The sequence below is a fragment of the Equus asinus genome, chromosome 13 (assembly GCF_041296235.1).
Source record: "Equus asinus isolate D_3611 breed Donkey chromosome 13, EquAss-T2T_v2, whole genome shotgun sequence".
NCBI lineage: Eukaryota > Metazoa > Chordata > Mammalia > Perissodactyla > Equidae > Equus > Equus asinus.
Window position 1 is genome coordinate 27,059,917 of NC_091802.1, and position 27,297 is coordinate 27,087,213.

The 27,297-nt window shown below is 35.1% G+C and overlaps 1 protein-coding gene across 20 annotated transcripts in view; it reads left to right on the plus strand.

Annotated features, from left to right (window-relative positions):
* The window catches only part of BCAS3 (BCAS3 microtubule associated cell migration factor), a 569,848-nt gene that overhangs the window by 196,802 nt on the left and 345,749 nt on the right, over positions 1 to 27,297 (plus strand). For all 20 annotated transcript variants that reach the window (XR_011493725.1, XR_011493724.1, XM_014856948.3 and 17 more), the window contains exon 14: positions 13,838 to 13,971. Coding sequence is in view for 18 of the 20 variants with exons in the window: in XM_014856948.3 (XP_014712434.1) it covers positions 13,838 to 13,971 (134 nt within the window). In the remaining 2 variants the exon portion in view is untranslated. The remainder of the gene's footprint in view (positions 1 to 13,837; positions 13,972 to 27,297) is intronic.

Consider the following 27,297-nt stretch of genomic DNA (forward strand, 5'->3'; position numbering starts at 1 on the left):
CATTAAATCCATAACAACACATATGAGAATCATTCAGTTACTCTTAGTTTTTAAAAAATCTTATTTGATCACAGCCCAATTCTAGGTTATTCTGTTTAACTATGTATGTTGTATCATACTTAATCCATGTGTTTTTTCCATTTTAAGATACTCAAATATTTTGTAAGGAATGTTAAATGTTAATGATACTTCCATCTTTCTACAGCTTCCTTTTTGCTCTGAGTATATTGTCCAAAAGTATTACAACTTAGCACAGGTTTACTGCTTCGAACTGAACTGCATTTTCCCTCCAACATCTAGCCATAGTAGATATTTTTCAGCTGCTTAAACATGTTAACATCATTTTCCTTCTACCTGGAATCCTCTTTTACTGGCCAACTCTTATTTATCTCTTGAGTCCCATCTTGGATATCATTTTGGGAAGACTTAGCTGACCCTGTATAAAGTGTCTTGTCCGCTCCTCTTCATTGGGCAAGTTACTTAGTCAGCTTGGATCACTCCCAGTACTTCAGTTTCCTCATCAATAAAATGAGCGCTAATGATGGTATTTAAAACGATGCCTAAAACATAGCAAGACCTCCATAAATATTAGCTGTTGTTGTTTTCATTATTATTAACTTCCCTCATTCTAGCTTTTAATTTATTTATACCCATCAAGAGTATCCCTTCAACCTGTTTTCTGCTAGAGGTAAGCTTTTATTTTGTCCACAGGTGTTAGCCTGGTAATTTTCACATAGTTGATAGTGAATAAGTATATGTTGAATAATTACATTAATTCATTTTTTTACCTATCATTATAATCATGGAAAAACTATGTCAGGGCAGGGATAAGGCATTAATTCAATGTAATTAGTCACTTGTTGGATAAAACCAACTTATTTCTAATTTGTGGTTTGAATAAGAATTGTGTCCCTCCCTGAATCGCGAGAGTGATCTGTGATGGGAAATTATATTATATTAAGACACACGGCACATATAATTAAGACTGAAATATGTAATAGATATTTATTAAAAATATCTTGTGGAAACTACGTCGTATTTGTGTAACTAAGTACGCTAGATTGGCATTATTAATTTAATTGGAAATTAGAAACATAAGGAAGAAATTCTCAATTCTCTGCAATAAACCTGACATTTCTAAAACAGATCTGTTGTCTTTAATTTGGTAAATAATTGACCTGCTTTCCAGAGGCGCTATTTCTGCCAGCTGAGTAGCTGAGAGCTGTGAAGTGCAACACATCTACATTTTAAATAATTACCCTTTCCTGGCAGAGAAATTACTTTTCCATCCATTAATAAGAGGAAAATGGATGTTGAGTCTCTAGTAAAATAGGTTAAACATGTATCCCTTTGGATGCTTGACTGCTTCTTTAACCGACTTGAAATTTTTCTGGTTAGTTAAATGCTGTATATTGAAAGGCAATGGTGGCTTTGGGTTAATCATTAAAAAAGTTTAAGTTGGATATTTTAAATTTTTTTACAGTTTTTCCCATTGATCACAGCAAGTCATCAGAAAAATACCTTGTCTTGATTTTTGTGAACATTGTAATGCCTCGCAGATTTGCAGCCTCGTGTGGCTTCAGATTTTTCAGCTCATCTGATGGTTTCTGATTTATCACTGCCAGTCACTTATACTATATCACTAACAATGCAAAGGCAGCTTGAAGAGTTTATTGCCTTTTTTTTTTTCCTAAGAAGGGGATGTTTCCATTATAGGTTTGTAGTTACTCTCCTGTTTTGTCACCTTGTAAAATGATGTGTTTTACTCATGTAATGGATTACCCCATGAAGAATTTGTTCTCTTTGCCCTCTTTATTGTGGCACTAAATTTGGATGAGAGTCAGAGGGAAATCTGCAGGTTTGACTTACCGTATAGTAGGCACCATGCCCAGGTCCCAGAATACTTTTAGGGTCCCATCTAAACGTTTAATTCCTTTTAAAAGCAAAAAATAAATAAACTTTTAAGTTAATAGATTTCTTTAATATACATTAAAACCAACAACTGTAGTCTTAAAATATAATTTTATTTATTTTTTTGCTGAGGAAGATTCACCCTGAGCTAACATCTATGGCAATCTCCCTCTGTTTTGTCTGTGAGTTGCTGCCACAGCATGGCTGTGGATAAGTGGTGTAGGTCTGTGCTTGGGATCCGAACCCTGGGCTGCCAAAGTGGAGTGCACTGAACTTAACCACCATGCCATGGGGCTGACCCCTAAAATATAATTTTAAATATTTTTTCATGGAGGAGGGGGCCTATGAAGGCAAAAATGTTCACAGCCTTTGAAAGTCCTAATGGAACCCTGGAACCTGGGTGTTTATCAGTATGGTGCAACCCTGCTCCTTCCCTCCACCACTGCCACAGCACTCCTAGTTAATTGACCAGAGGTGCTCAGTTAATACTGAAAGAACTAGTGAAAGATGTGAATGTATATATTGGCATAGTATGTAAAGGTATGAAGTAAACAAATGCCTGTAAACTGTGGCTATCTGTAACAGATATAACTACAACATATAAATCCAGTATTAAATTTCAAAGAAGATAAAGAAAGATATCTATAACCAAGTACATACGTGCGAAGTATGAATTAAAGTTGAATTAAACTTTTGTTTATCAGGACAGCCTTCCTGGGTGTTAAACAGTGAAGTACTTGAGTATTAGCTGTCCGTTTCCCTTTCCTCTCCTCTAGAATGCTCTGGCTCTTCTCCAGCTTCAGGAGTGTTTTACTGTCTTCATTCAGATTGGTCTCTACTCTTGTCATGCATTAAATATTTTGAACATTACTCTGAAAAATATTGAAGTATTTCTATGAAATACTATTACAAATATCCAAGTACTTCTCAAGCATACATATATTTCAAAGGACATATATTACATTCAATAGGGTGGGTACTTATGATGGGAAAGAATGGGAATGGGAAATGGGTACAGAAATGAAGGATGAAAAGAAAAATGTAAAAACAGTAGTCTATGTTAGTATTCACAATTAATGATATAATCTTAACAAAGTCTATAAAGTACCAACAGTATAGAAGAAAATAAAATTATTTAATTGAAAATGAATTAGGGGCCGGCCCAGTGGCACAGTGGTTAAGTTCGCGTGTTCCAATTCAGCAGCCTGGGGTTTGCCAGTTTGGATCCCGGGTGCAGACATGGCACCGCTTGGCATGCCATGCTGTGGTAGGTGCTCCACATATAAAGTAGAGGAAGATGGGCACGGATGTTAGCTCAGGGCCAGTCTTCCTCAGCAAAAAAAAGGGGGAGGATTGGCAGCAGATGTTAGCTCAGGGCTAATCTTCCTCAAAAAAAAAAAATTAATCTTTTGGTTTTCTCTTTGTTTCTTTGATTGTTTCATGGAAAGTTTTTGATGGTTTTGGTTGTTTTTATTGGTCTCTTTTTTTCAAATCCTAGTTTTTGATGGGCTAAGAAGCTGTTTATTTATCTATATAAATATAGTTTGGTTGTACAAAGAATGCCTCCTTGCTCAGTAATCTTTGTTGTAAGTCAGCAATTTTTCTTATATACTCTTTGTGAAACATAGTTAAAGAGTCATCCTTTGAAACAGTTCAAATAGGTAATCAAACCTAATTTCCAGAGACGTGGTAATTTGCTAAGATTTGCTACATTTGCAAATATACACAAAATAAAAGTACTAAGTGATGAACAACTTTCTCTCCCATGGAATCATTATTTGTTACATAGTTTCTCATCTCCTCTGCTAGAACCCTGATTGAAGTGTGTTATATTTCCAGATATGCACTGTGGACTACATGATTCATGGTGCTTTGACCACCCATTTGGCCAAGCTGAACATCTGAGACTCATTGACCTCTTTCTTAACCCCTCATGTATCTGTATTGCTTATACATTGCTCTCTGACTGCTGTGTTTTTAGGTTTTATTGTGGGGTTTTTCTCTCGTGGGGATAGGGTTTTAACTTTCTAACTGCTCTGTTTAGCATCTTGTCTTTTCCCTCTCTCCATTCGCTCTATATAAAATCAGCAATTTTATCTTGTTTCCTCACTCTTGTTTTTGTTTACCTTCATTTTTATTGAACTGGAGTTTACACAATGTACATTGTGCAAATCTTAAGTGTATAGCTCAGTGAATTTTTATATATATACACACTTGTATAAGCCCTACCCAGAAAATTTAAAAGTTTTATTTCACAGCTCTCTGAAGTCCATTGAATGGCTGTGCCTTTGGAAATTTCTAAATTTCCAAATTTACCTTTGAAATTATATTTTATAGTCCTAATACATAAGATATCTGTTCTAAGCAGACTGATCTGTATCATATCCTCTTCTTTATTTCTCTTTCCTGTCTTCTGCTGTTGATGATATTTCACTTTCTTGTCCCTTCTCTCTGTCTACCAAATTCCTATTAACTTCAATTCAAAATGTATTTTATTACAAACTTTTAGTAATGATTGTGACATTGATTTAGTACTAGTTATGTGTGTGTATATCTGTATATACAATTTTTCTTTGAGGATAGTAGCATTGTGTTGGTACATAATATTAGATAACACAAACTAAAACTTCTTTTTTTCCTTCTCCCCAAAGCCTCCCATCCCAGTACATAGTTGTATATTCCAGCTGTAGGTCCTTCTGGTTGTGTTATACCTAACACTTTTATCTTTAGACTTTTTTCTTTTTTTTTGCAGGGAAAGAGTCACCCTAAGCTAACATCTGTTGCCCATCTTCCTTTTTTTTTTTCTTTTTCCTTTTTCCCTCTCCAAAGCCCCAGTGCATGGCTGTATATCCTAGCTGTAAGTCCTTCTAGTTCTTCTGTGTGAGCCACTGCCACAGCATGGCTACTGACAGACAAGTGGTTTGGTTCTGCAACTAGGAAATGAACTCAGGCTGCCAAAGCAGAGCACGCTGAACTTTAACCACTGGGCCAGCAGGGCTGCCTCTATCTTTAGACTTTTAAATTTAGATTTCTCATGGTGTATGGTTTTCAGTTATCATATCTGTTAATTGAAATCAGGCACATTGTTTCTGAGGCACTTAGAGTTACACAATTCTGAAATTGTATGATATGCTATTTTCCCGAATAAAGTTATGAGTCAAATTAATCTTCCCAAACCATACTTCTTTATCTCCCCAATTCTCTTACTTTATCTAAAAATTTTACATTCTTGGCATCCTAGTGGCCCTCCATGTTGTGATGTTATAATGTGATATGGCAAGAAAAATCATTTAGTTATGATAGAAAACCATACTTCCATAAAAATGTTTTATCACTTTTATCCCTTGATATCCTATAAGTGTTTTGTGTTAATTTGTTCTGTAATGGTTAACTTCATTAGCAGTGAATGTTTAAACCAAAAGTAATTCAAAGGATCTAAAATAGCCAAATCAATATTGAAAAAGATGAGTAAATTTTGAAAACTGAAACTATCTAAATTTCTGACTGACTCTAAATCTACAGTAATCCAGAAAGGATGGTTTTAGGTAAATATAGGTAGACGGAATAGAATCCAGAAGTTGATCAAACTCTTATGGTCGTTTGATTTTCAACCAAGGTGCCAAGTAATTCAATAGAGACAGCAGAGTTGTCTCAACAAATGGTGCTGGAGCAACTGGCGTAGCTATTTGCGAAAAAATAAACTTTCACTTAATACCATACACAAAAATTAACTCCAAGTCGATCAGAGATTTAATTTAAAAGCTAAAACTATAAACCCTCAAAAAACAGATCTAAGAATTGTATCATTGTCACCCAGGAGGGATAGAGAAAGATTTCTTAGATAAGACACCAAAACCAAACTTTAAAATTCATCTTCATTAAAATTAAAAACCTCTTGGGAAAGATACTGTTAAGAAAATGAAATGAGATGCCATACACTGGGAGAAAATATCTGATTGACATGTATATAAGATAAAAAGACAAAGCAGTTTAAAATAGGTAAAAAATTTGAACAATCATGTCACGAAAGAAAATGTGCAAATGGCCATTTAGCACATGAAAAGTTGATCAGCATCACTCATCGGTCACCAAGGGACATGGCATATTAAAACCATAAGAAATCACCAAATACTGGCATGATTACAATGTAAAATGACTGACAATACCAAATATTGATGAGATTATGGAGCTCATGGGAAAGCAAAATGATACAGCCACTTGGAAAAACATTTTTGTAGTTTCTTATAAAGTTAAACATACATACGACCGAGCAGTTCCACTCCTAAATATTCATCTAGGAGAAATAACAACATATATCCACACAGAGACTTGTACTTGAATCTTCATAAGAGTTTGAATCGCTGTAGCTAAAAACTAGAAACAACGGCTGAATGGATATGTTAAATTGTCATGTTGTATCCATATAGTAGAACGCTATTCAGTAATATAAATAAATGAATGGACTGCTGTCACCTGCAGCAAATAGGTTTAGCAAAATATTGTGTGAATCCATTTAGGTGAAATTCTAAAGCAGGTAATATTAATGCATAATGACAGAAAGCCAATCAGTGGTTGCCTAGGGCAGGCGATAGGGAGAATGATGGACTGAAAGTGGACACAAGGGAATTTTTTTGCATGTTCTCTATCTTGATTATGGTAGTTATTGCATAGGTGTATATACTTGTCAGACTCATCAAACTATGTATTTAAAGTGAATGCATTTATTGTACATAAATTAGACATTAATAAAGGTTAATAAAGTTTCAAAAAATACTCTGGCATTTGACAAAAAATATATTCAGCCACTTTGAAAAATAAGAATACACATAGACATGTACCACTTCCTCTATATCTGTTGGATGAATAGACTGTTGAAAATAATGAATATTAGAATATTTAATATGAAAATCCATCTTTAGAACCCTAAAAATTTCACGAGGGGCAATGAAAAGAAGAAATCCAATTAGTTATTCAAATAAAGACAGTAGGACATTTAACTTCAAACTCCTAAAAACACAGGAGGATGGAAATAATAACTTATAAAATAAGTGAGCTAAAAAGCCAATTGGTGTTTTTAGACTTTCCCATGTGTGACAGATAAGTAAGAGCCATATCAGAGATTTTGTTCTAATTTATCTTGGTTATGAAGATATGCAACTTTAGCAAAGGATCAAATGAATCATGTCCTTTGTTCATTTTATAGTGTTTGCTTCAATGCCTTTAACAATGTTATCGAGCATAAATTGACCAAAAACTTAATATATCCTGGGTCAAAAAAGTAGAAGTATACAGTAATGAGTTTGATTATCAGCATCTTTAAGCAGCTTAAGAAATGTGGTAACATTGATGTTGCCCGTACGGAGACTTTGAGACCATTGTTTTCCCGTATTTACATTCAGTTAAAAGATTTTATTAATCAGACTTTAGTAGGCTATGATATTGTTATGGTATGTAATTTCAAGACATAAAAGATTTTGGTCAGATCCAGGATTCTATTTCTTTGATTTTATGTTTACAAATTTTACTAGTAACTTTAAAAAATAAATAATTTGTAAGTTTCAGTCTGTACTATTATTGATGGGGAAGTATTAAATGCACAAGAATTAATACCTAAACATAAAATTATTTTATGATTGTTATAATCTTAATTTCTGTAAAGATTTCTAATTGAACTAGCATATCAGTGTTTATATCTTTTTGGAGGAGAGTGTGAATAGCTGGTAATTTGTCTTCCAATTCATATGTATGCACGTGATAAAGAACCGTACAATTAGGTAGGTGTTATAAATAGGATATGGCAAAAAAGACATACTTACTCATGTTTCCAAGATTTTATAGCATATGCCCAGTGGAAGTTTGCTACTCTTTAATTTAGCCTTTTGGGCTAACCAGCTGACGCCCAGTTGAAAAGACTTATGTTCTTATGAGGCCGCAAAAGCCTTAATGTTCAGTCTCTAGCTACCTCAGATTTTGGAGAACGCCGTGTACCATCAGCAGCTTCAGTCCCTACCCTCTAATGCTAACGCTCATCTATCAAACTTGAGGCTGAGAGTGAGGGAGAGGAAGCTTCCAGATAAACATACAGCAGCGTCTAAACAGCTAATCACTCTAGGCTTCCGCTTCCAGGCCCTATAATTAGAAGTCCTTCTTTTCCTTGTATTCCCAGATGACGCAAATGCTTTTTGTGGCTTGGCACCTCATTTGGGGCGTGGGTTTAGTTTATGGCCAGGCTAGAGTCTGGTTTAGTCTTCTGATGCTACATAAATAGTTCTCAAGCCACAGTCTTGTACTCTGTACGAGTTTTTCCTTTTATGTATATCTGCTTTTTAACTTGTTTTCTAGAAAAAAAAAACCTTGTCATTTTTCCCAGCAGAATGTGTGCAAAAGAGGAAATTATAAATTAAAAGAAAGCACATGATTGTATAGTACTACACTGGCTATTTCTTCCTTTTCTCTCTACTCTTTCAATTTTTAAAAATATTTTAAAGTTTTGTCAAAAAAAGTAAGCTCATTTTTAGATTATAGAAGGCACATTTGCATGGAGAAGTGGAAAAAGAAAACTTTCGAGATACGATAAACCGAAGATAATAGGATAAATTTTCAATGAGCTATTTCTCTAAAAATTTGAATTTGTTTTCCGTATCAGAAACTAAGATATTAACGTCAATGTGAAAAACTAGGAGCATATTGCAAAGTGTTCATCTGTGATTCATTCATATGCAAAATAATGATAGTCTTGATTTGGTTGATAGAGACTTTTGTTTGAATGCTCAATATGAGTAAAATATTGATATGATTCTAAAAGAAGTGAAGTTTATCTTTAGTAGGTGAGTAATATATTTGTGTTATAAATTTAAGTTCATCATATTTTCTACCAAAATGATGTTTCCATTGAATTATTTGTTAAGTGCAGAAAATAATTTTGTTGTAGGAAAGTAGAGTGAGAACATAGTAGAGGAATTGTGATACTTCAAACCTACTACAACTCAGCAAAAAGTAGGAGGAGTGAAGAAATACTGCCCACAAAAGGATAACAAAGCATTCATGTCCAACTTTAGAAATTTATTGTTTGAACAACAACAATAAGGAAAGAATATAAAGTATGTCAAAGACCTCAAGACCATAACTAGTCACAAAGTAGGAGGCAATGTTACATAAACTGTTACAGATTTGAAGATCTTAATAAATGACACTTTTCATCATCTAAAATGTGTTCTTTTGCAAATAGCCAGGACACTGGCATTTAGTATGGGATTTTTTTTTTTTGAGGAAGATTAGCCCTGAGCTAACATCTGCTGCCAATCTTCCTCTACTTTATATGTGGGACACCTGCCACAGCATAGCATGCCAAGTGGTGCTATGTCCGAAGCTGGGATCTGAACCGGCGAACCCTGGGCTGCCAAAGCAAAATGTGCGAACTTAACCACTGTGCCACTAGGCCGGCCCCTAGTATGGTATTTTCAAATCTAGTATAGTCTAGAGCTGTATCTTATATTAGCCAAGTAAATAGCAAACTCAAATGTACGCTCATCTTTCCATTTAAATGCCTTCCTTATCTTCCCACAAATGCTTAATATTCTTTTATATTTTTCCTTTCAACAAAGACAGGCTTTAAGAGTTGAAAAATGTGATTCTGCTTCTGGCATAGTTGGGTAAGCTAATAAACCATTCTTCCCACAGACAACAAATGTAAATTCTGGACAAAATATAAACACACAAATTCAGATATGTGTATTATAATCCCTGAAACAACCAATAAAAACAGAGAGATATCCAAAAGGCCAATAGATAAATTAAAATTGGATATTAGAAATAATAGAATTATCTACAAAAAGGGAAAGAAGCAAGGGCAGAGAAACAAACAGAAAAGAAAAACAGGGAGATAATCAGAAAAATAATTAAAAAATAATAAAATGTTAGATGTAGGTTCAGCCCTACCAATAAGTTACACTAAATGTGAATGCACTACAAAGGCCAATTAAAAGTGCAAGATTTGATTTAAAAAGCCCCAATACTAGACCCCAATTATTGTCTAAAACAAAGTCGTAATAAAAACAATCATATTGATTGTAAAAGTAAAAGAATGGAAGTGTATGTATTATGTATGCACCAATCAAAACAAAGTTAGAGTGGTGATTTCAATAACAGAAAAAGTAGATTTCAGAACAGGGAAAATACCAGGGATAAAATGGGACATTAGGATAAAAGAGGTAATTCACCAAGAAGTCATAACAATCCTAAAACTGTATGAACCTAAAAAAAGGAGGTTTAAAATTTAGGTAGCTTATATAACTGAGAAAAAATAACCATATTCACAATTATACTTGGAAATTTTAACTTTTCTGCTCAGTAATACAACAAGAAAGCAGGCAGTCAATCAGTAAGGATATTGAAGGTCCAAGCAACACTATCAATGAACTTGGATTAACTGACATTTACACAGCACTCCAGGTGTGCAAGTATACATGGGACAGTCAGCAAAACGCATCAAGTATACATGGGACAGTTACCAAGACACATCAAATTCTGAGATGTAAACTTGAACAAATTTCTTGTCATAATGGAATTAAAGTTGATATTAATATATAAAAAAAACCTGGAAAATAGCCAAATATTTGGAAACTAAACAATATATCTTTAAATATCCCATGAGTAAAAGAGGAAATCTTCAGAAAATATTTAGAACTGAATGTAGAAGAAAATGCAGCATATCAAAATTTGTGGAGTTCCTCTAAAGCAGGCTTATGGGGAAATTTATACCAATATATGCTTACTCTGCAAAAGAAGAAGGTTCCTAAAACAGTAATCTAAGCCTCTACTTTTAAGAAACTTGAAAAAAGAAAGCAGGGGGCTGGCCCAGTGGCGCAGCAGTTAAACTTGCATGTTCTGCTTCGAGGGCCCAGGGTTCGCTGCTTTGGATCCTGAGTGCGGACATGGCACTGCTTGGCAAGCCATGCTGTGGCAGATGTCCCACATATAAAGTAGAGGAAGATAGGCACAGATGTTAGCTCAGCTCCAGTCTTCCTCAGCAAAAAGAGGAGGATTGGTGGCAGATATTAGCTCAGGGCTAATCTTCCTCAAAAAAAAAGCAAATAAAACTCACGCTAGGAGAATGAAGGAAGTAGTAGCAGAAGATAGTAATAGCAGAAGGAAGATAGTAGGAGAAATCAATGAAATCGAAAAGAGAAAATCAATAACACCGAAATAGGTTTCCTTGAAAATATCTAGTGAATTGACCAAGAAAAAAAATAGGACACAAATTATCAATATCCTGAATGAAAAAGTAGACCTCACTAAAGACCCTACAGATATTAATAAGGGCCATTTCCATGAGTTACAGAAAATAATTCACCCAATAAGAAAATTCAAATTAAAAAAATAATAAAATTTTATGTTTTAGGTTAACAAAATTTAAATTAAAAATAAAGAGATTTAAAAAGCTTCCTAAAGAGGCCTACATAGTTTAACTGGTAAATTCTACCTAACATTAATTTAAGTAAGAGATAATAGTAGTTTCCCCCAGTCTCTTCAATATATAAGAATATATATATAAGAATGTGAGGAATATATATGTACATGAGACCAGCTTTACCCTGATACCAAAAACAGACAGACACATTGTTAGAAAAGAAAACTACAAACCAATATCCCTCAGGACTATTGTCATGAAAATCTTCAATAAAATATTAGCTAAATGAATCCTTCGGTGTATAATAAAGGATTTTGACCAAGAGGAGCTTATCCCAGGAATGCAAGGCTTGTTCAACATTTGATAATCATCCATTATTTAAATTCACCATATTAATTGACTGAAGAAGAAAAACCACATAATTATCTCGTAGGTGCAGAAAAGCGCTTGACAAAATTCGGCATTCGTTCATTATACAGACTTTCAAAAAATTAGGAGTAGAAAGAAATATCCTTAGCTTGATAGAGGGCATTTACAAAAAAACCTACAGCTAGCATCATACTTAAAGATTAAATACTTTTGCTAAAACTCAGAACAAGGCATGAGTATTGCTTGTCACCACTCCCGTTCACCTCAGCAAATGTAGTAAGTCAAGACAAAGAAAGAAAAGGCATGTAGTTTGGAAATTTAAGAAATCACACTATGTCTGTTCATACACTACATGATTATGTGTAAAGAACATTCCATGTAATTTACATAAAAACTCCTAGAACTGGCAGAATATATAGTCAATATAAAAAATGTCAATTATCTCTCTATACCAGCAAGGAAAAATTGACAATTGAAATAAAATAAAGAGTACCATTTACAACAGATCTAAGAAAATATATTTGCGGTCTATGTGCTGAACCGAAAAAAGAAGTCAAGACATACATCAAGGAATACACGAGGCCAGCCCGGTGGCGCAGCGGTTAAGTGCGCATGTTCTGCTTCAGCGGCCTGGGGTTCACCGGTTCAGATCCCAGGTGCAGACATGGCACCGTTTGGCACGCCATGCTGTGGTAGGCGTGCCACATGTAAAGTAGAGGAAGATGGGCATGGATGTTAGCTCAGGGCCTGTCTTCCTCAGCGAAAAGAGGAGGACTGGCAGTAGTTAGCTCAGGGCTAATCTTCCTCAAAAAAGAAATACGCTGTATTGTAGCTGGGAAGATTCAATGTTGTTAAAGATGTCCTTCATCCCCAAGTTGATTTGTAGACTTAATACAATCCCCCCAAAAAATCCTAGGAGGTTTTTTTGAGGATATGAAAAAGCTGATTCTATATTTGAAAAGGCAAATAATGTTGAAAAAGATCAGAAAAGGAAGACTCACTTTACCTGTTTTCAGGATTTTTATAAAGTTACAGTAATCAAGAAAGTGTGATATTAATGAAAGTATAGATATGGAAATGGATGGAATAGAATAGTACTTCCAGTGAAAGATCTATGTAAATATGGGCAGTTGATCTTTGGCAAGTTGACAATGGATAAAAAATTCTTTTTTTCTTTTTTTTTAAGATTAGCACCTGAGCTAACATCTATTGCCAATCTTTTTTTTCTTCTTCTTCTCCCCACAGCCCCCCGGGACATAGTTGTATATTTTAGTTGTGGGTCCTTCTAGTTGTGGCATGTGGGACGCCACCTCAGCATGGCCTGATGAGCAGTGCCATGTTCACGCCCAGGATCCGAACCAGTGAAACCTGGGTCCATGGGCCCGGCTCCTGGATAAAGAATTCTATGGATAAAGAATAGTCTCTTCAGGAAATCATGCTGGAACGTTTAGATGTCAGTTGCAAAAATGTTAATTTGTCTGCTACCTCACACTTTATACCAAAATTCACTCAACGTGGATGATAGACCTAAATGTAAAATATAAAACTATGAAACTTTGACAAGAACACATAGAAAGTTTTTGTGACCTTTGATTAGGCAAAGAATTCTTAGCTATGACATCTCATCAAAATTAAAAACTTGCTCTGTGAAAGGCACTGTAGGCAGTTTTAATAAATATTATGCTAGGGTAGAGACAAATTTTAAACTGGTAAATTAAGTAAGGTATTAGTACTTATAACAGTGGATAAATTAGAACTTAAAATTCAGGTTTTGAGAAATAGCAAAAAGTGGGAGTGGGTTTTAGTTCCATGGAGATAAGTCATTTTCACATTCTTTGTTATCAGTTTTGCTATTTTAAAATGCTTGTAAACTCTGTAAATTCAGGCATATAAAAGTTTACTAGTTGTACATCTTGAAGCCTTTGCATTTTAGTATCCTCGCTCTGCTTGAATACTAATGTGGCGTTAAAGTCTTGTATTTCACATAGGAAAAAGATTCTGTGTTTTAGTTTTTTTATTGTGAGAAGTTTCTTATATATTTAGCAATTTTTTCCCTTTGGTAATATTGTAAAGCATGATGAATACTTTGTGAAAATATTTCATCCATATACATAACGGTTTTTATTTTTACCCTTTTTTTCCCTTCAGGAATGCTTCTAGTCACAACAGACACTCTTGGCCATGACTTTCATGTCTTCCAAATTCTGACTCATCCTTGGTCCTCGTCACAAAGTGCTGTCCATCATCTGTATACTCTTCACAGGGGAGAGACTGAAGCCAAAGTGAGTCGTATATTTTTCAGAAGGTGTTTTCTTTGTGTAACATGACATCTAATCTAGCTGGTTATTTATATCATATTGGAGCTTAATGTTAATATTAGTGAGAACATATTGTTCTTGGTGATAGAGTGGGTCAGATAATTAAGAAAAAATATTTATCCTATTTTGAGCCAATAAATACATTAGCAGTAGGTGAACAGTTCAGTGAATGTTGATAAGACAAAAGTTGATTTATCCTTTTCCTCCTACTCTGATACCATTTCTTGCCCCAGAGAAAACCCTGTCATCCATTTGATATTCGTTTCTCCAACCCGATTTCTAGGCATTTTGATTCTGTATACATGCTTGCATACATACATACATACACACACATATACATGTAAACACATACATATTCACATATACACAAAATAATTGTTTTATAATGCATATGACTGTATGGATAATATACTGGTATATACTAGTATGTTATATGGTATATACTGGAGCCAGCTCACAGTGGCTAATGAGAATCAGTTATGCACGTCTGTCCCCAACCCTGGAGGTCATGACATTACATTGACACCGTGAAATACACAATGGAAATCATCAAAGACTAAAAGTCAGAGCTATTTTTCCCTTAGGGAGCCAATTTTTAACATTTACCAGCACATGACTACACACAGACACACCCCCCGATATATATAATTTATTGAGCATTTGTGTTAGGCACCATGCTAAGTGCTTTACATGTATTTAATACTCTTAATATTGCTTGGTAGATACTGAGATATGTTAGTTGCCTAAAGTACCACATACTCTTTTGTTTCACAGAGCCTATGGTTGTGCATTTACTAGTACACTGCTGTATATACTTTATTCTGAGAGGGAGCTCATTGACCCAACACTATTTATTGACTAGTCTATCCTTTCCCAATAGTCTAAAATGCCGTTTATCATAAATTTCCATTAAAAATTTCTAAATAGAACGAAACATCTTAAATACATAGACGTCCATGAAACATCTTAAATATATAGAAACCCATAAGTTTATAATGATATCAAAAAGGGAGCATTGGGAATTACTGAGTAGGTTGCTTGTTTATTAACTCATTATTCTGAAAATTGGTAATTAAAGGGAAAGCATCCAGCATTTACTCAGCCTTTCTTGTATCAATTTAATAAGATGAGCAAGTAGTTGATGAGGGAAAGTTTTTATTGGAATTCTAAAATAAAAAATGTTAGAATTTAACTTACCCTGGTGATCATTTTGCAGTATATATGATATCGAGTGTTGTACACCTGAAACTAATATAATGTTATATGTCAGTTATACCTCAATTCAAAAAAAGAGTTAGAATTGCTAGCCCTAATGAAACAATGGACCCACGCAATAATCCTCTGTGTTTCGTTTTAGCTGATGAGTCTTAACATTACAAAGTGGAACAGTCAGCTATCATGTGCTTCCCAATATGATGCAATAGAGTGTATACAATATCACATGGGAAATAGTTCTGCCCAGCTCTCTAAACTAAACCTGAGTCTAATGCAGCGTCTATATATAATTACGCTTTAAACCAAATACAGAGGTAGAGGGACAAGTTAAACAATATTATGAGAATGCAACTAGCCAACTTTTAAATGTGGCAAGTTCTTCATTACAAGTCTGCCCTGGTTTTTACAACAAATAATTGTACTGAGAAAATAAAAGTGGGTATGTGGCGAGAGTTAAAAGTAATTTTAGAGAATAATGTCTAGGTAGAAAGTGTGGACCTTGTTTGAATCCTGTTTCATACAAATCAAGTATAAAAATTTATTTTTCATTCAAATGGTGACATTAGAACATTTGGCTGAGTAGATATTATTAAAGAATTTAATGTCCTTATTTTTTTGTGATACATACTAAAGTATTTACAGATGTCTGGAATTTGCTTTAAAATAATGTAGCAGTAGGGGAATGTTGGTTAGATAAAAGAACAAATAAATGACACTGAGAATAGGGGGATTGTTATGTTGATTACAAGAATCTGAAGAGATGCATCAACTAAATGCAATGTGTGAACTTTTTTGGAAGCTTGATTTAAACAAAGCATAAAGAGAGGTTTTTGAGACCGTTGGAGAAAATTGACCTTTAACTGGATATTATATAATAGTAATCAGTTAATTTTACTGGGTCTGAAATTGTGTTGTGTTTTTTTTTTTTTTTTGTCTTTATCTATTAGTCACATATCCTGAAGTCGTACTGAAGTAGTTACAGGTGAAACAATAGGACATCTCTATTTGCTTTTAACTACTCTGGTGAAACAAAACAAACATACTAAGAGATAGATTAAACAAGATTTGCAAAGTGTTATTAGTTATTGAAGCTGGGTCATGTCGATAGTGGTGGTTTATTATAGCAATCTGTATACTTCGTGTATGTTCTGAAATTTCTCTAGTAGAAAGTAAAAATAAAACAATACCTTTCACCAACATTATGCTGTTTTACTTACTTTAGCTTTTTAACATGATTTGTCGTTCATTTTCAAAAACTTTCCCAGCTAATCTTGAGCATTTTCTCATTGAGATGCGTTTTAGATTGAGCCTTTTAAGTTATATAAAGAGTCTTTTGGAGTATTTTATTTGTATTGCATTGAAATTACATTTTTATACAGTTAGAGTTGACAAGTTTACAATATGGAAATTTTGCATCTAGGAATTACTGTGTTTTAAAATTAGTTATTGCTATGGTATGATAAAAAACCTGTTGATTATTGTCTACCAAATATTTGTATCTTCCTGCTTTGCTAGACTCTGTTGTAAGATTAAGTAGTTTTTCAGTGAATTTTCTTGGGTTTTGTAAGTAGAATATATTTTCTGAAAATCATGATAATTTTGACATTTTTCAGTTTTGTTTTTTTTTTAATTACATTGACTAGGAACTCTCAAACAATGGGCAACTATAGTAGTGATAGCTGTAATCTTTTCTTTGTTAATAATACCTTCTATTTTTTACTTTCCTGTTTTGCCTTATTTCTAGCATTTGTTTTTAATGTCAATACCATACTGTTTTGATTACTGTAGCTTTGTAATATAGTTTGAAACTAGGAAGCATGATCCCTCCAACTTTGTTCTTTCTCAAGATTGCTTTTGCTATTCAGAGTCTTGTGGTTCCACGCAAACTTTAGGATTGTTTGTTGTCTCTCTGTGAAAAATACCACTGAAATTTTGATAGGGTTTGCATTAACATTGTAGATTGTTTTAGGCGGTATGGACCTTTTAACGATATTAATTCTCAAGTTCAAGAGCACCAGTTATCTTTCCCTTTATTTGTCTTCTTCACTTTCTTTAATCAGTGTCTTATAGTTTTCAGGGCACAGGTGTTCTACCTCCTTGGTTAAATTTTCCTAGGTGTTTCATTCTTTTTGATTCACTTGTAAATGGGATTGTTTTTGTAATTTCTCTTTCTCATGTTCAATAATAGTGTATAATAACCCAAATGATTTTTGTATGTTTGGTTTTCTATCTTGCAACTTTACTGAGTTCATTTATCAGTTCTAACAGTTTTTTGGCAGTGTTTTTAGGGTTTTCTGTATGTAAGGTCATGTTATCTTCAAATAGAGGCAGTTTGACTTCTTCCTTTCCAATTTGGACGTCTTCTGTTTCATTTTCTTCCCTAATAGCTCTGGCTAGGACTTTTAGTCCTATATTTAATAAAAGAGGCGAGAGTGAGCATCTTTGTCTTGTTCCTGTTCTTAGAGGAAAAGCTTTTGAGTTTTCACCATTCAGTATGATGTTAGGTGTGGGTTGTCATATATGGCATTTATTATTTTGAGGTACATTCTCTCTATACCCACTTTATTTAGAGTTTTTTTTTTTTTTATCATGAAGGCATGTTGAATTTTTTCAAATGCTTTTTCTGCATCTGTTGGTAGGATCATATGATCTTTATCCTTCATTTTCTTTCTTTTGGTGTGGAGGATTAGCCCTGAGCTAACATATGTGTCCATCTTCCTCTATTTTATGTGGGATGACATCACAGTGTGGCTTGATGAGTGGAGTAGGTCTGGGCCCAGGATCTGAACCTGTGAACCCGGACTGCTGAAGTGGAACATGTGGAACTTGAACCACTCGGCCACGGGGCCGGCCCTGTATCCTTGATTTTCTTAATGTGATGTGGATCTCAGTCAGCACCTAGATGCAGGCTGATTGGAAGCTGGACCCTCAGGCAGCAACTTTTAAAGTATGCGCGTATACCTCTTTCAGGGTGAGACTAGGAGATGGGCGTTTCCATCTGCTGCCTTTGTGCTCTGCCCTGGGTGGATAGTGGGTTAAGAGAAGTCATTTTAAACTATGTAAATATCCCATTCTCATCAACCTTTGTATTACTTCTTTTATTTACATATGTCATTGGGTTTAATGGGTTCCTATTTTATTCAATGGGTTATATTCATTCAATAATTATTTTAATGTTCAAATTTTCCAGGTATGGCCAGTTTGAGCCTATTAACTTAGCATCTGTGTCCTTTTGACACATCTCCACTATTCTTTGACAATGTCCTTACTTTCTAGCACAACTAACTTGCTTACTCTTATGTTTAGTTACCATTTGGTTTTGTTTCTTTTGTATGGAAGTTTTCAATTAGATAACATTTTAGGTAAAGATTTGATATTTCAGTATGCTACTGGGCACATTTTATTTCTTAACTCTGGTTTTATAATCACTGTCCTACCCTCAGTAGTCACTGGTATGCACTACGTCATCTATATCCTCCTAGAATTTGAATATTCTAAGCACTTATACCTTTTTTTTCACTTGCACCTATTTTTGACACCTCTTTTGTATTAGTGTTATTTATCATTTAATTTACCTATACCTCCAACTTGTAAATAGAGACCATGTTTAAGCTTCCTGGTATCTCTCATTCTCAGAACAGTGCCTTGCACGCAGACAGATATTTGTAGGTGCACATGTTTGCTCCTGACAATACTATTCCTATTTAACAGGTAGGAAAATCAAATAGAAGTTATTAAAATTACTTTGTTCTATGTCATACCCTGTAATTTAGGAGGTTGGAAATTTCTAAATACCAAACTTTAAGATCTAAGGAAACTCAATTAATGACCACAAACTTAATTTTTATAAGCTTCTACTGAAAGTTATTTTGAAATGATATATAAAATTTAATACTGATGATGAAATCTATATGGCACGTGGTCTCTTTCCATCTTTGAGTACTTCAAAATCATGTCATTCTGGATTCTTCCAAGAACTGAGGGTACTTTAATCAAGCAAGGAAAAAAAATCAAGTATGTGGATCTAATTATGTTGAATTAAGTTGTTTTGTGATCTATGACTTGGGATATCCTCTGCATCTGACAGTAATTTTCCTCATAAAGCACATATGCAGTTAGAAAAATATTCCCTAGTTTTCAGCAGTAAAGTCTTATGTAGTAAAACCTACAATATTTTGTTAATATACTTGCATAATGTCTTACTGAAGCAGACAGAAGTAATTTTGGTACTTAACATGCTAATTTCGATGAATGGTAAACCTGCTTTTGAAGCATCTGCACATCAGATAAGTGTTACTTTTATCAGAGCAGTGCTGCAAAATAGTATGAATAGTATGTTTAATTCTCAATGGGAACAGAACCTAGCTATTCATTGATATTATTAATTGATAGTATTTGATGGTCAGTTCAGCTAAAAACAAATAATTTTGATCTGGGTATGTCCCAAATACTGCCTACTTATGCTTATATTGAAATTCAAATTTTACTAGACTTTCTATATTTTTATTTGCTAAACGCAAACCTATGGTCATGATTTTTTTCAATTTTTTTCTCCAGAAAACATTAGCTTTATTGGGATATAATTCTCATAATATAAAATTCATTTTTAAATGTGTAACTCAGTGATTTTTTTTAGTATATTCACACAGTTATGCAACCACCACCAGTGTCTAGTTTCAGAACATTTTCATAACCCTTAAAATAAACTCTTTAGCCATTAGCAGTCACTCCCCATTTCCCACATCCCCAGCTTTGATATATACTTTGATGCTGCTTAGTAATTATATAATCAAGGACCAATTATCTGCTTTCCTTAAGATTTAATTTACTCATCTGTAAAATGGAGCCAATACCTATTTCATAGGGTTTATTTCAGGAAATATCAGAAATAATAGATGTAAAATGCTTAGTAAAACACCTGGCATGGTAAATGACAAAGGGTCAGTGTTAGGACCTTCACTTTGATCCTTGAGAGATGGGAAACAAATGAGAAGAGCCCTATGTTTGGCGTAGCTTACTGTCTTGAAAGAATTTCTAGCCCATGGTGCATAGATAGGGAACCTAAGTGGAGCCAGGTAGACTCCCTTTGTTGATGAGATATTGCTAATAGTTCAGGGAGGTGAAAGTCATAGAGTTCTCAGGACAGAATACCAGAGAGATGAAAGGTGCAAAGAGAGACCCTCCTGAGATCTGCAGAGGAAATCTGAGACCATGGAAAGAACCACCATCATACCAGAAAGGAAGAAGTAGAACAATATTTATTTAAAGATGACATGATTGTCTGTGTATAGAGTCTAATGGATTCTACAGAAAGTTAAAACTAAGAAGTGATTATTAACAAAGTTTCAGAATACCGTATACTAGCAAGAAACAATAGGTAATTGATAATTTTTAAAAAGTGAGTTAAAAGTAAAAAATAGCGACTGTACCATATGTAAGACCTGTACTCTGAAAACTATAACACATTGCTGAGAGTAAGACCTAAATAAATGGGGAGTTAAACCATGTTCTTAGGCTGGAATGCTTAATATTGTTAGGATATATTTCTTTCCAAATTGATCTGTCTATTCAATACAATCTCAATCAAAATCCCAGCAGGACTTTCTCTTTGGTAGAAATTGACAAGCTAATTCTAAAATTCACGTGGAAATACGTAGGACTTATAATGGGCAAAATAACATTGAAAATGATAAACAAAGTTGGAGGGATATCACTACCTGATAGCAAGACTTATTACAGCTAAAGTAGTCAGTGGAGAATCCAGCAACATTCCCATACATGTGGACAATTGATTTTTGACCAAGGTGCAAAGGTGAAAAATGGAGTAAGGTTAGTCTTTTCAACAATGGTGATGGAGCAATTGGGTATTTATGTGCAGAAAAAATGAGCATCAATCCATACTTTATCCCATATACAAAAATTAATTTTAATTGGATCATAGATTTAAATGTAATACCTACAATTACAAAACTTTTAGAAGGAAATGTCTTACATTTGTGACTTGGATTAGACACAGATTTCTTACATAGCAAAATTCATTAAAGAAAAACTGACAAATTAGGGTTCATTAAAATAAAACAAATTTGCTCTTTGAAAAACACTGTTAACAGAATGAAAAGGCACAGGTTGTCTGGTATCTATAGCACCTTTTAAAAAACTTTCAAAGGTCCGTGAGTGGAGGAACTGGGTCTCTCATACATTGCTGTTGGAAAGGTAAAATGCTACAGCCAGTCTGGAAAATAGTTCGGCAGTTTCTTAAAATCTTAACATACACTTACCATACCCAGCAACCTCAGTCCTGGGCACTCCACAACATAAAATTGACCTTATTCGGGAAGATGTCCAAATTTATTGCTTATTTCTCTACTGTTGTTATCATAACAAATGACCATGAACTTGGGGGCTTAAAATAATGGAAATTTATTCTCTCACAGTTCTGGAAGCTGAAAGTCCAAAATTAAGATGTTGGCAAGGCCACAGTCCCTCTAGAGCTTCTAAGAAAGAGTTCATTCTTTGCCTTTTCCAGCTTCTGGTGACTGTCAGCATTCTGTGCCTTATGACCACATCACTCCAGTCTCTGTCTTTGGGGTCTCATTTCCTCTTCCTCTTTTCTGTGTCTTCTCTTCTCTATCATATAAGGATACATGTGAATGCATTTAGTACCAACGCTAATAATCCAGGATAAATTCTCAAGATCTATAAATTAATCATACATGTTGTCATATAAGGTAATAGTTGCTCTTTGTGTCTGTAATATACTATATGTGGGTCTAGGGATTAAGATCTGGATAGATCTTTTTTTGAACCACAGTTTACTTTGCTACAGTCCACTCCCTGACCCCTCAAATTTGGGATCATCCCACATGCAAAATATCTACCCCATTCCACCATCCCTGAAAGCCTCAATCCATTGCAGCATCAACTGTAACTCTAAAATGGCTTTAAAATATCATCTACCCAAAACCTCCAATGTCATCAAATCAAGTATGATTGAGACTGCATATATCCTGGGACAAAATTCCTCTTGATCTGTGTAGAAGGAAAGCAGAGAATGAGGCAGAAAAGAAGAGAAGAAATAAAGACAGAAAACCTCCCAAATTTGTTGAAAGACATAAATTTAAATCTTCAGAAAGATAAGCAAACACCAAATAGGTTCAAATATGACAAAACTGAACTTTAAAAACATCATGGTCAACTTTCTGAAGATCAAAGTAAAGACCAAATCTTGAAAGTAGCCAGAGGAAAATACCACATTACATACAGGGAAATAACATTTCAGCAAAGTATTGACTTCTCACCAGAAACCATGGAAGTCAGAGGGCAGTGGAATAACATGTTTAAAGGACTGAAAGAAAAAAATACTGACAATCAAAAATTCCCCATCCAGCAATAGCATCATTCAAGAATGAAGGAGCAACCAGTAAAGCCTGCACACTAGAAAATGTGCTAAATGGAAATGATACCAGAGCAAATTTGGATCTTTTGGAAGTAATGAAATATCTGAGAAATGGTAAATTTCTTATTAGAGAGGATGATTTTTTACCTTTTCTTAATTTGTTTAAAATATATAGAAATGTTAAAATTATCATATTTATATATAAAAAATTTTAACGTCATTTTCTGGGTCTTATATTGTGTATACATGTAATTCATATGATAACTATAGCATAAGGACCAGTGGTGCTGGGGTGGGAGCAGGTATGTGGAACTATACTATTTCAAGGTTCAACATGCTGTACCTAAGAAGACAAAACTTCAATTAAAATGGAATTCTAGGGGGGCTGGCCCAGTGGTGTAGTGGTTAAGTTCATGCACTCCACTTTGGCGGCCCAAGGTTTGCCAGTCCGGATCCTGGGCGTGAACCTACACACTGCTCATCAAGCTATGCTGTGGCGGCATCCCACACAGAAGAACTAGAAGGACTTATGACTAGAATATACAACTGTGTACTGGTGCTTTGGGGAGAAAAAGAGAACAGGAAGATTGGCAACAGATGTGAGCTCAGGGCCAATTTTCCTCCCCAAAAAGTATACCTTAAAAAAAAAAGTGGAATTCTAAAAAAATGTTCAATTAATTCAAAAGTAGGCAGAAAAGAAGGAGTAGAAGCACAAGAAACAGATAGGATAAACAGAAAACAAATGTTAAGTGGCGCATCAAAATTTACCCATATAAATAATTGTATTAAATGTTAATGTATTCCAATCTAAAAGAAGAAAGCGTCTTATTAGAGATTCAGTTTGAATATAGAGACATTAATATGATAGTAAGAGCATGTTAAAAGATATATCATGTAAATAATAAATATAAGAGTGTTGAAAATTTGGCTGTGTTAATATCATGTAAAATAGAGGTTAAGACAAAGCCTGTTACCAGAGATATTTCATAATGTTCGAGCCAAATTAACAGGAAGATTTAAATGTGTATGCACGTAAAACTGGGTTTAATGCTGTCTCAACATTTGATAGAACAAATTGGGGGAAAAAAAGACAAGTATCTGAGTAACCCCATCAGCCATATTGACCTCATAGATAGTTAAACAGCTAACCCCAGCAGTTATGACATCATATATTCAAGGGGATCCACATATTCAGTGGATACAAAACAGTGGGTAATAGATGGGACTTAAACCCCAGATGAGCATTTATTATTGACAGATTTACATGGAAAACACTGGGCACAGGAGGCCTGGTCAGTAGGTTGATTCCAGTCATTCTCATAAGCAGATGAAATCTTACCTTGGGCATGAGTGACTCATATTGCCACTTACCAGCATGATTTGTTTGTGCAGCTCATGACTCTAACAGAAAGGCATTTGCAATCTGCCAGTATGTCGTTTTCCTTATGGCAAACAAGACCTTTGGCCAGGCCATTGACAATTGCCCAAGTGTCAGTACAAATGTAACATTTTCAGTCCTTAGGAGTACTGTCTAAAGCAGGGATCAGCAAACTTTTTCCATAAAGGGCTGGGTAATAAATATTTTGAACTCTGTATTCTAAATGTTCTTTGTATCACCTCTGCCATTGTAGCATATCTGCATCCATAGACAATACATAAACAAGTGGGCACGGTTGGCCCACAGTTAGAGTGACTCATCAATTAAAGCAGAGGTGACAGCTTTCCATTATCCTGCTGTGCTGATTGGTCCTTACATTTGTTCCTACAGAGTTTTGTTGGGGTTCTACAGCTGCCTTGGGCCATGGACACCATCACCTCTCATCTTAGCCAAGCCGTCAGTGAATCAGGCATTTAAAGGAAGCCCTGTGAGTCAAGGGCCTCTTGAGCCGGTGGCATTGCTTCAGGCAGTGTAATAAGTGATAAAGTAACTGTAAAAACAAGTTGTTGCTAGGGCCAGCCTGGAACATATTGTGGAACATACCATTTCCATTTGACTAGCAAGCCCTGTTGGGCCCTACCCACCATGTTCATCATCAAATTTGAGGTGACCCATCCCAATGTAGGTCTGGGAAATCACAAGGCCTCCATAGATCAGTTGTTCAGAAACAAGAACTTAGTAGCAGGTTAGTAGCTGCATCTAAAAAAGGGAGTGTACTTGGTTGCTGGATCAGGCAGGTGGCGATGTTGTACTGGGATAACACCTTTGAGAACTTCAGCAGCCATTAAGTCTTTACCTAAACTTTTTCCTACTGGGATTCTGTTGTTTCTATACCATAACATGGGAAGGAACTGGAAGTCTAGTAGGTAGTCTGTTGTGCACTTGTCCCACCATCACCTCTGTCTACTTGGCAGAGGATACCCTCTGGCACTTAAAAGCATGTAAGTACAATCAGTTAAGCCATTGATACCAGTTACACATTCATCAACAGAAGCTGCAACAGTAGTATGCCCACAAGATCACTTTAGCGTCTTTTCTCTACTATGAACTTTGCTTACACTCTGTTCCAGGATATTTTTCCCTCTATGAGTACATGGAGTATTTCCACCTACTTGAGAACATGGACAAATGTGTTTAATGTGCACATGTCAGTTTTTCCAGTGACAACTGCCAAGTGATCACATTATCTCCTATCTTGGTGGCAGAGGAGGCTGGCCCGCAGGTACCATGGGGGCAACCAGGAGTGTTGCCTTTTTTCTTAATTTTGCTCAGTGTTGGTGCTACTTATTTCCCCGAGAGCAGTCTTGCCACTTGCCATTGTCCAGTGAGTGTCCAGGCACAGCAGCCCCTTTCTTTCTGTCCCCACTCCCAACACTGCCAAGTTTCACCTTGCAGTCCTTGGCAGTTTTGGCTACCCCTCATCCTCATCTCCACTCAAGTTCAGGCTACAGCAGGAGTGAGCTACATTAGCACTGCTGGCTGTGTAGTGTTTGCAAGGGGTCACTTTCCCTTTCTCTTGGTTCAGATTTTTATTGAAATAGTTGTAGATTCATATGCACTTGTAAGAACTGATACTAAGAGATCCCATGTGTACTTTACCCATTTTATCCCAATGGTAACATTTTGTAAAACCTAGAGTATATCACAACTGGAATATTAACATTGGTACAGTCTACCACTGATCTTTTTCAGATTTCACCGGATTGTGTGCATGTGTGTGTGTGCGTGGGCATGCTGAGGTCTGTACAATTTAATCACATATGTAGGTGTGTGTATGCACCATCACTGTCAAGATACTGAACAGTTCCCTCATGTTGCCCTTTTATAAGTAGACCTGACTCCCACAATTTGTTTAAACATTCACCTGGACTATTTACAGTTTTGGGCTATTATGAATATCTTATGTAAACATAGTTTTCGTTTCTCTGGCATGGATGACCGAGAGTGTAATTTTTGGTTTAGATGATAATTGCATGCTGCTTATTTTAGCTCATTTTCAAATTTCTGGCACCTAGAAGAGTGCAAAACATGTAATAGGCTTTCCATGAATATTTATTGAACAAGTAAGTGAATATGAAAAATTGATGGGGGAGGGAGTAGGGAGATGGGATGGAGAATATGTGTGGATTCTCCCTCTTTACCGCATTTCCATTCTAGGTAACTTATTCCCAAGCAAACTTTTATTGCCACTAACCTTGTTATGATAGTCAGAGTTACAGCATTTTTAGTGAAAGTATATTTATCAATTTTGAAGGATAAAAATTATTAAAGTGTTGTGTTGGGAATGTCTCTAGAACTTGTATATTAATTCTTATGCAAATAGCTTCTTTTTTATATTTTCCTGTAAGTTTTTACTAAACATAACCTCATCTGATGGCTTAGACCTTGGCTCGTTAGTTTTCGCTCTCTGGGACTTGTCTTTATGGCTTTGATTGCCATTCTTACAGGCTTCTGAAAGTATAGTACTCTTGGATTTGAGACTTTTTACCCAAGTACTCTCTGCTTTTTGGTTTTCTTTCTTTTTTTTTTAAAGAAAGAAAAGGAATTGGTATTTGACTCCTTGGGCACGTGTTTGGCTACAGAAACAAAATCGCATTTAACAATGGTTTTTAAAAATCAGCGTTTATTTTTCTCACATTACTAGAAGGCTGCACTGGTTTTGGAACAATTGCTCAACAATGTCTCTGTGACTTTTTTGCTTTCTCTCATGATTGCTTTATAATTGCCACTCCCGTGGGCATCATTTCTGAATCCAAGGCAGTAAGATGGGGAGTAAGGGCAGCATCAGTGATGTTAATTCCTTTTATCAGGAAAGTGGATACTTTCCCAGAATCCTGCAATCACATCCTGCTTTTGTCTGACTGATCATAAATATGTCAACACTTGCTGTAAGAGAGGCTGGGCAAGCGCATCTGAAACATCTGTAGTGGTGTCAGGTGAGGGAGTGAAGGTTGGAGATGGGTGTTCAGTTTACCATTCACTAGTTACATCTATATAACCATCACCACAGTCAAAATATAGGAGATTTTCATCATCCCAGAAAGTTTCCTCCTGCCCATTTCAATCTTCTGTCACACTAATGCCCTAGGCAATCATTGCTATTGCTTTTTTTTTTAAAGTATCTTTTATATAATTTCTAAGGTTTGGTATGAGGTAAGGGGGACTGCCGTGTCTGGTCACTTTATTTTATTTTCTAACTCTGGATTACAGACATTAGGTTGGTATCAGACATTTTCCAAGT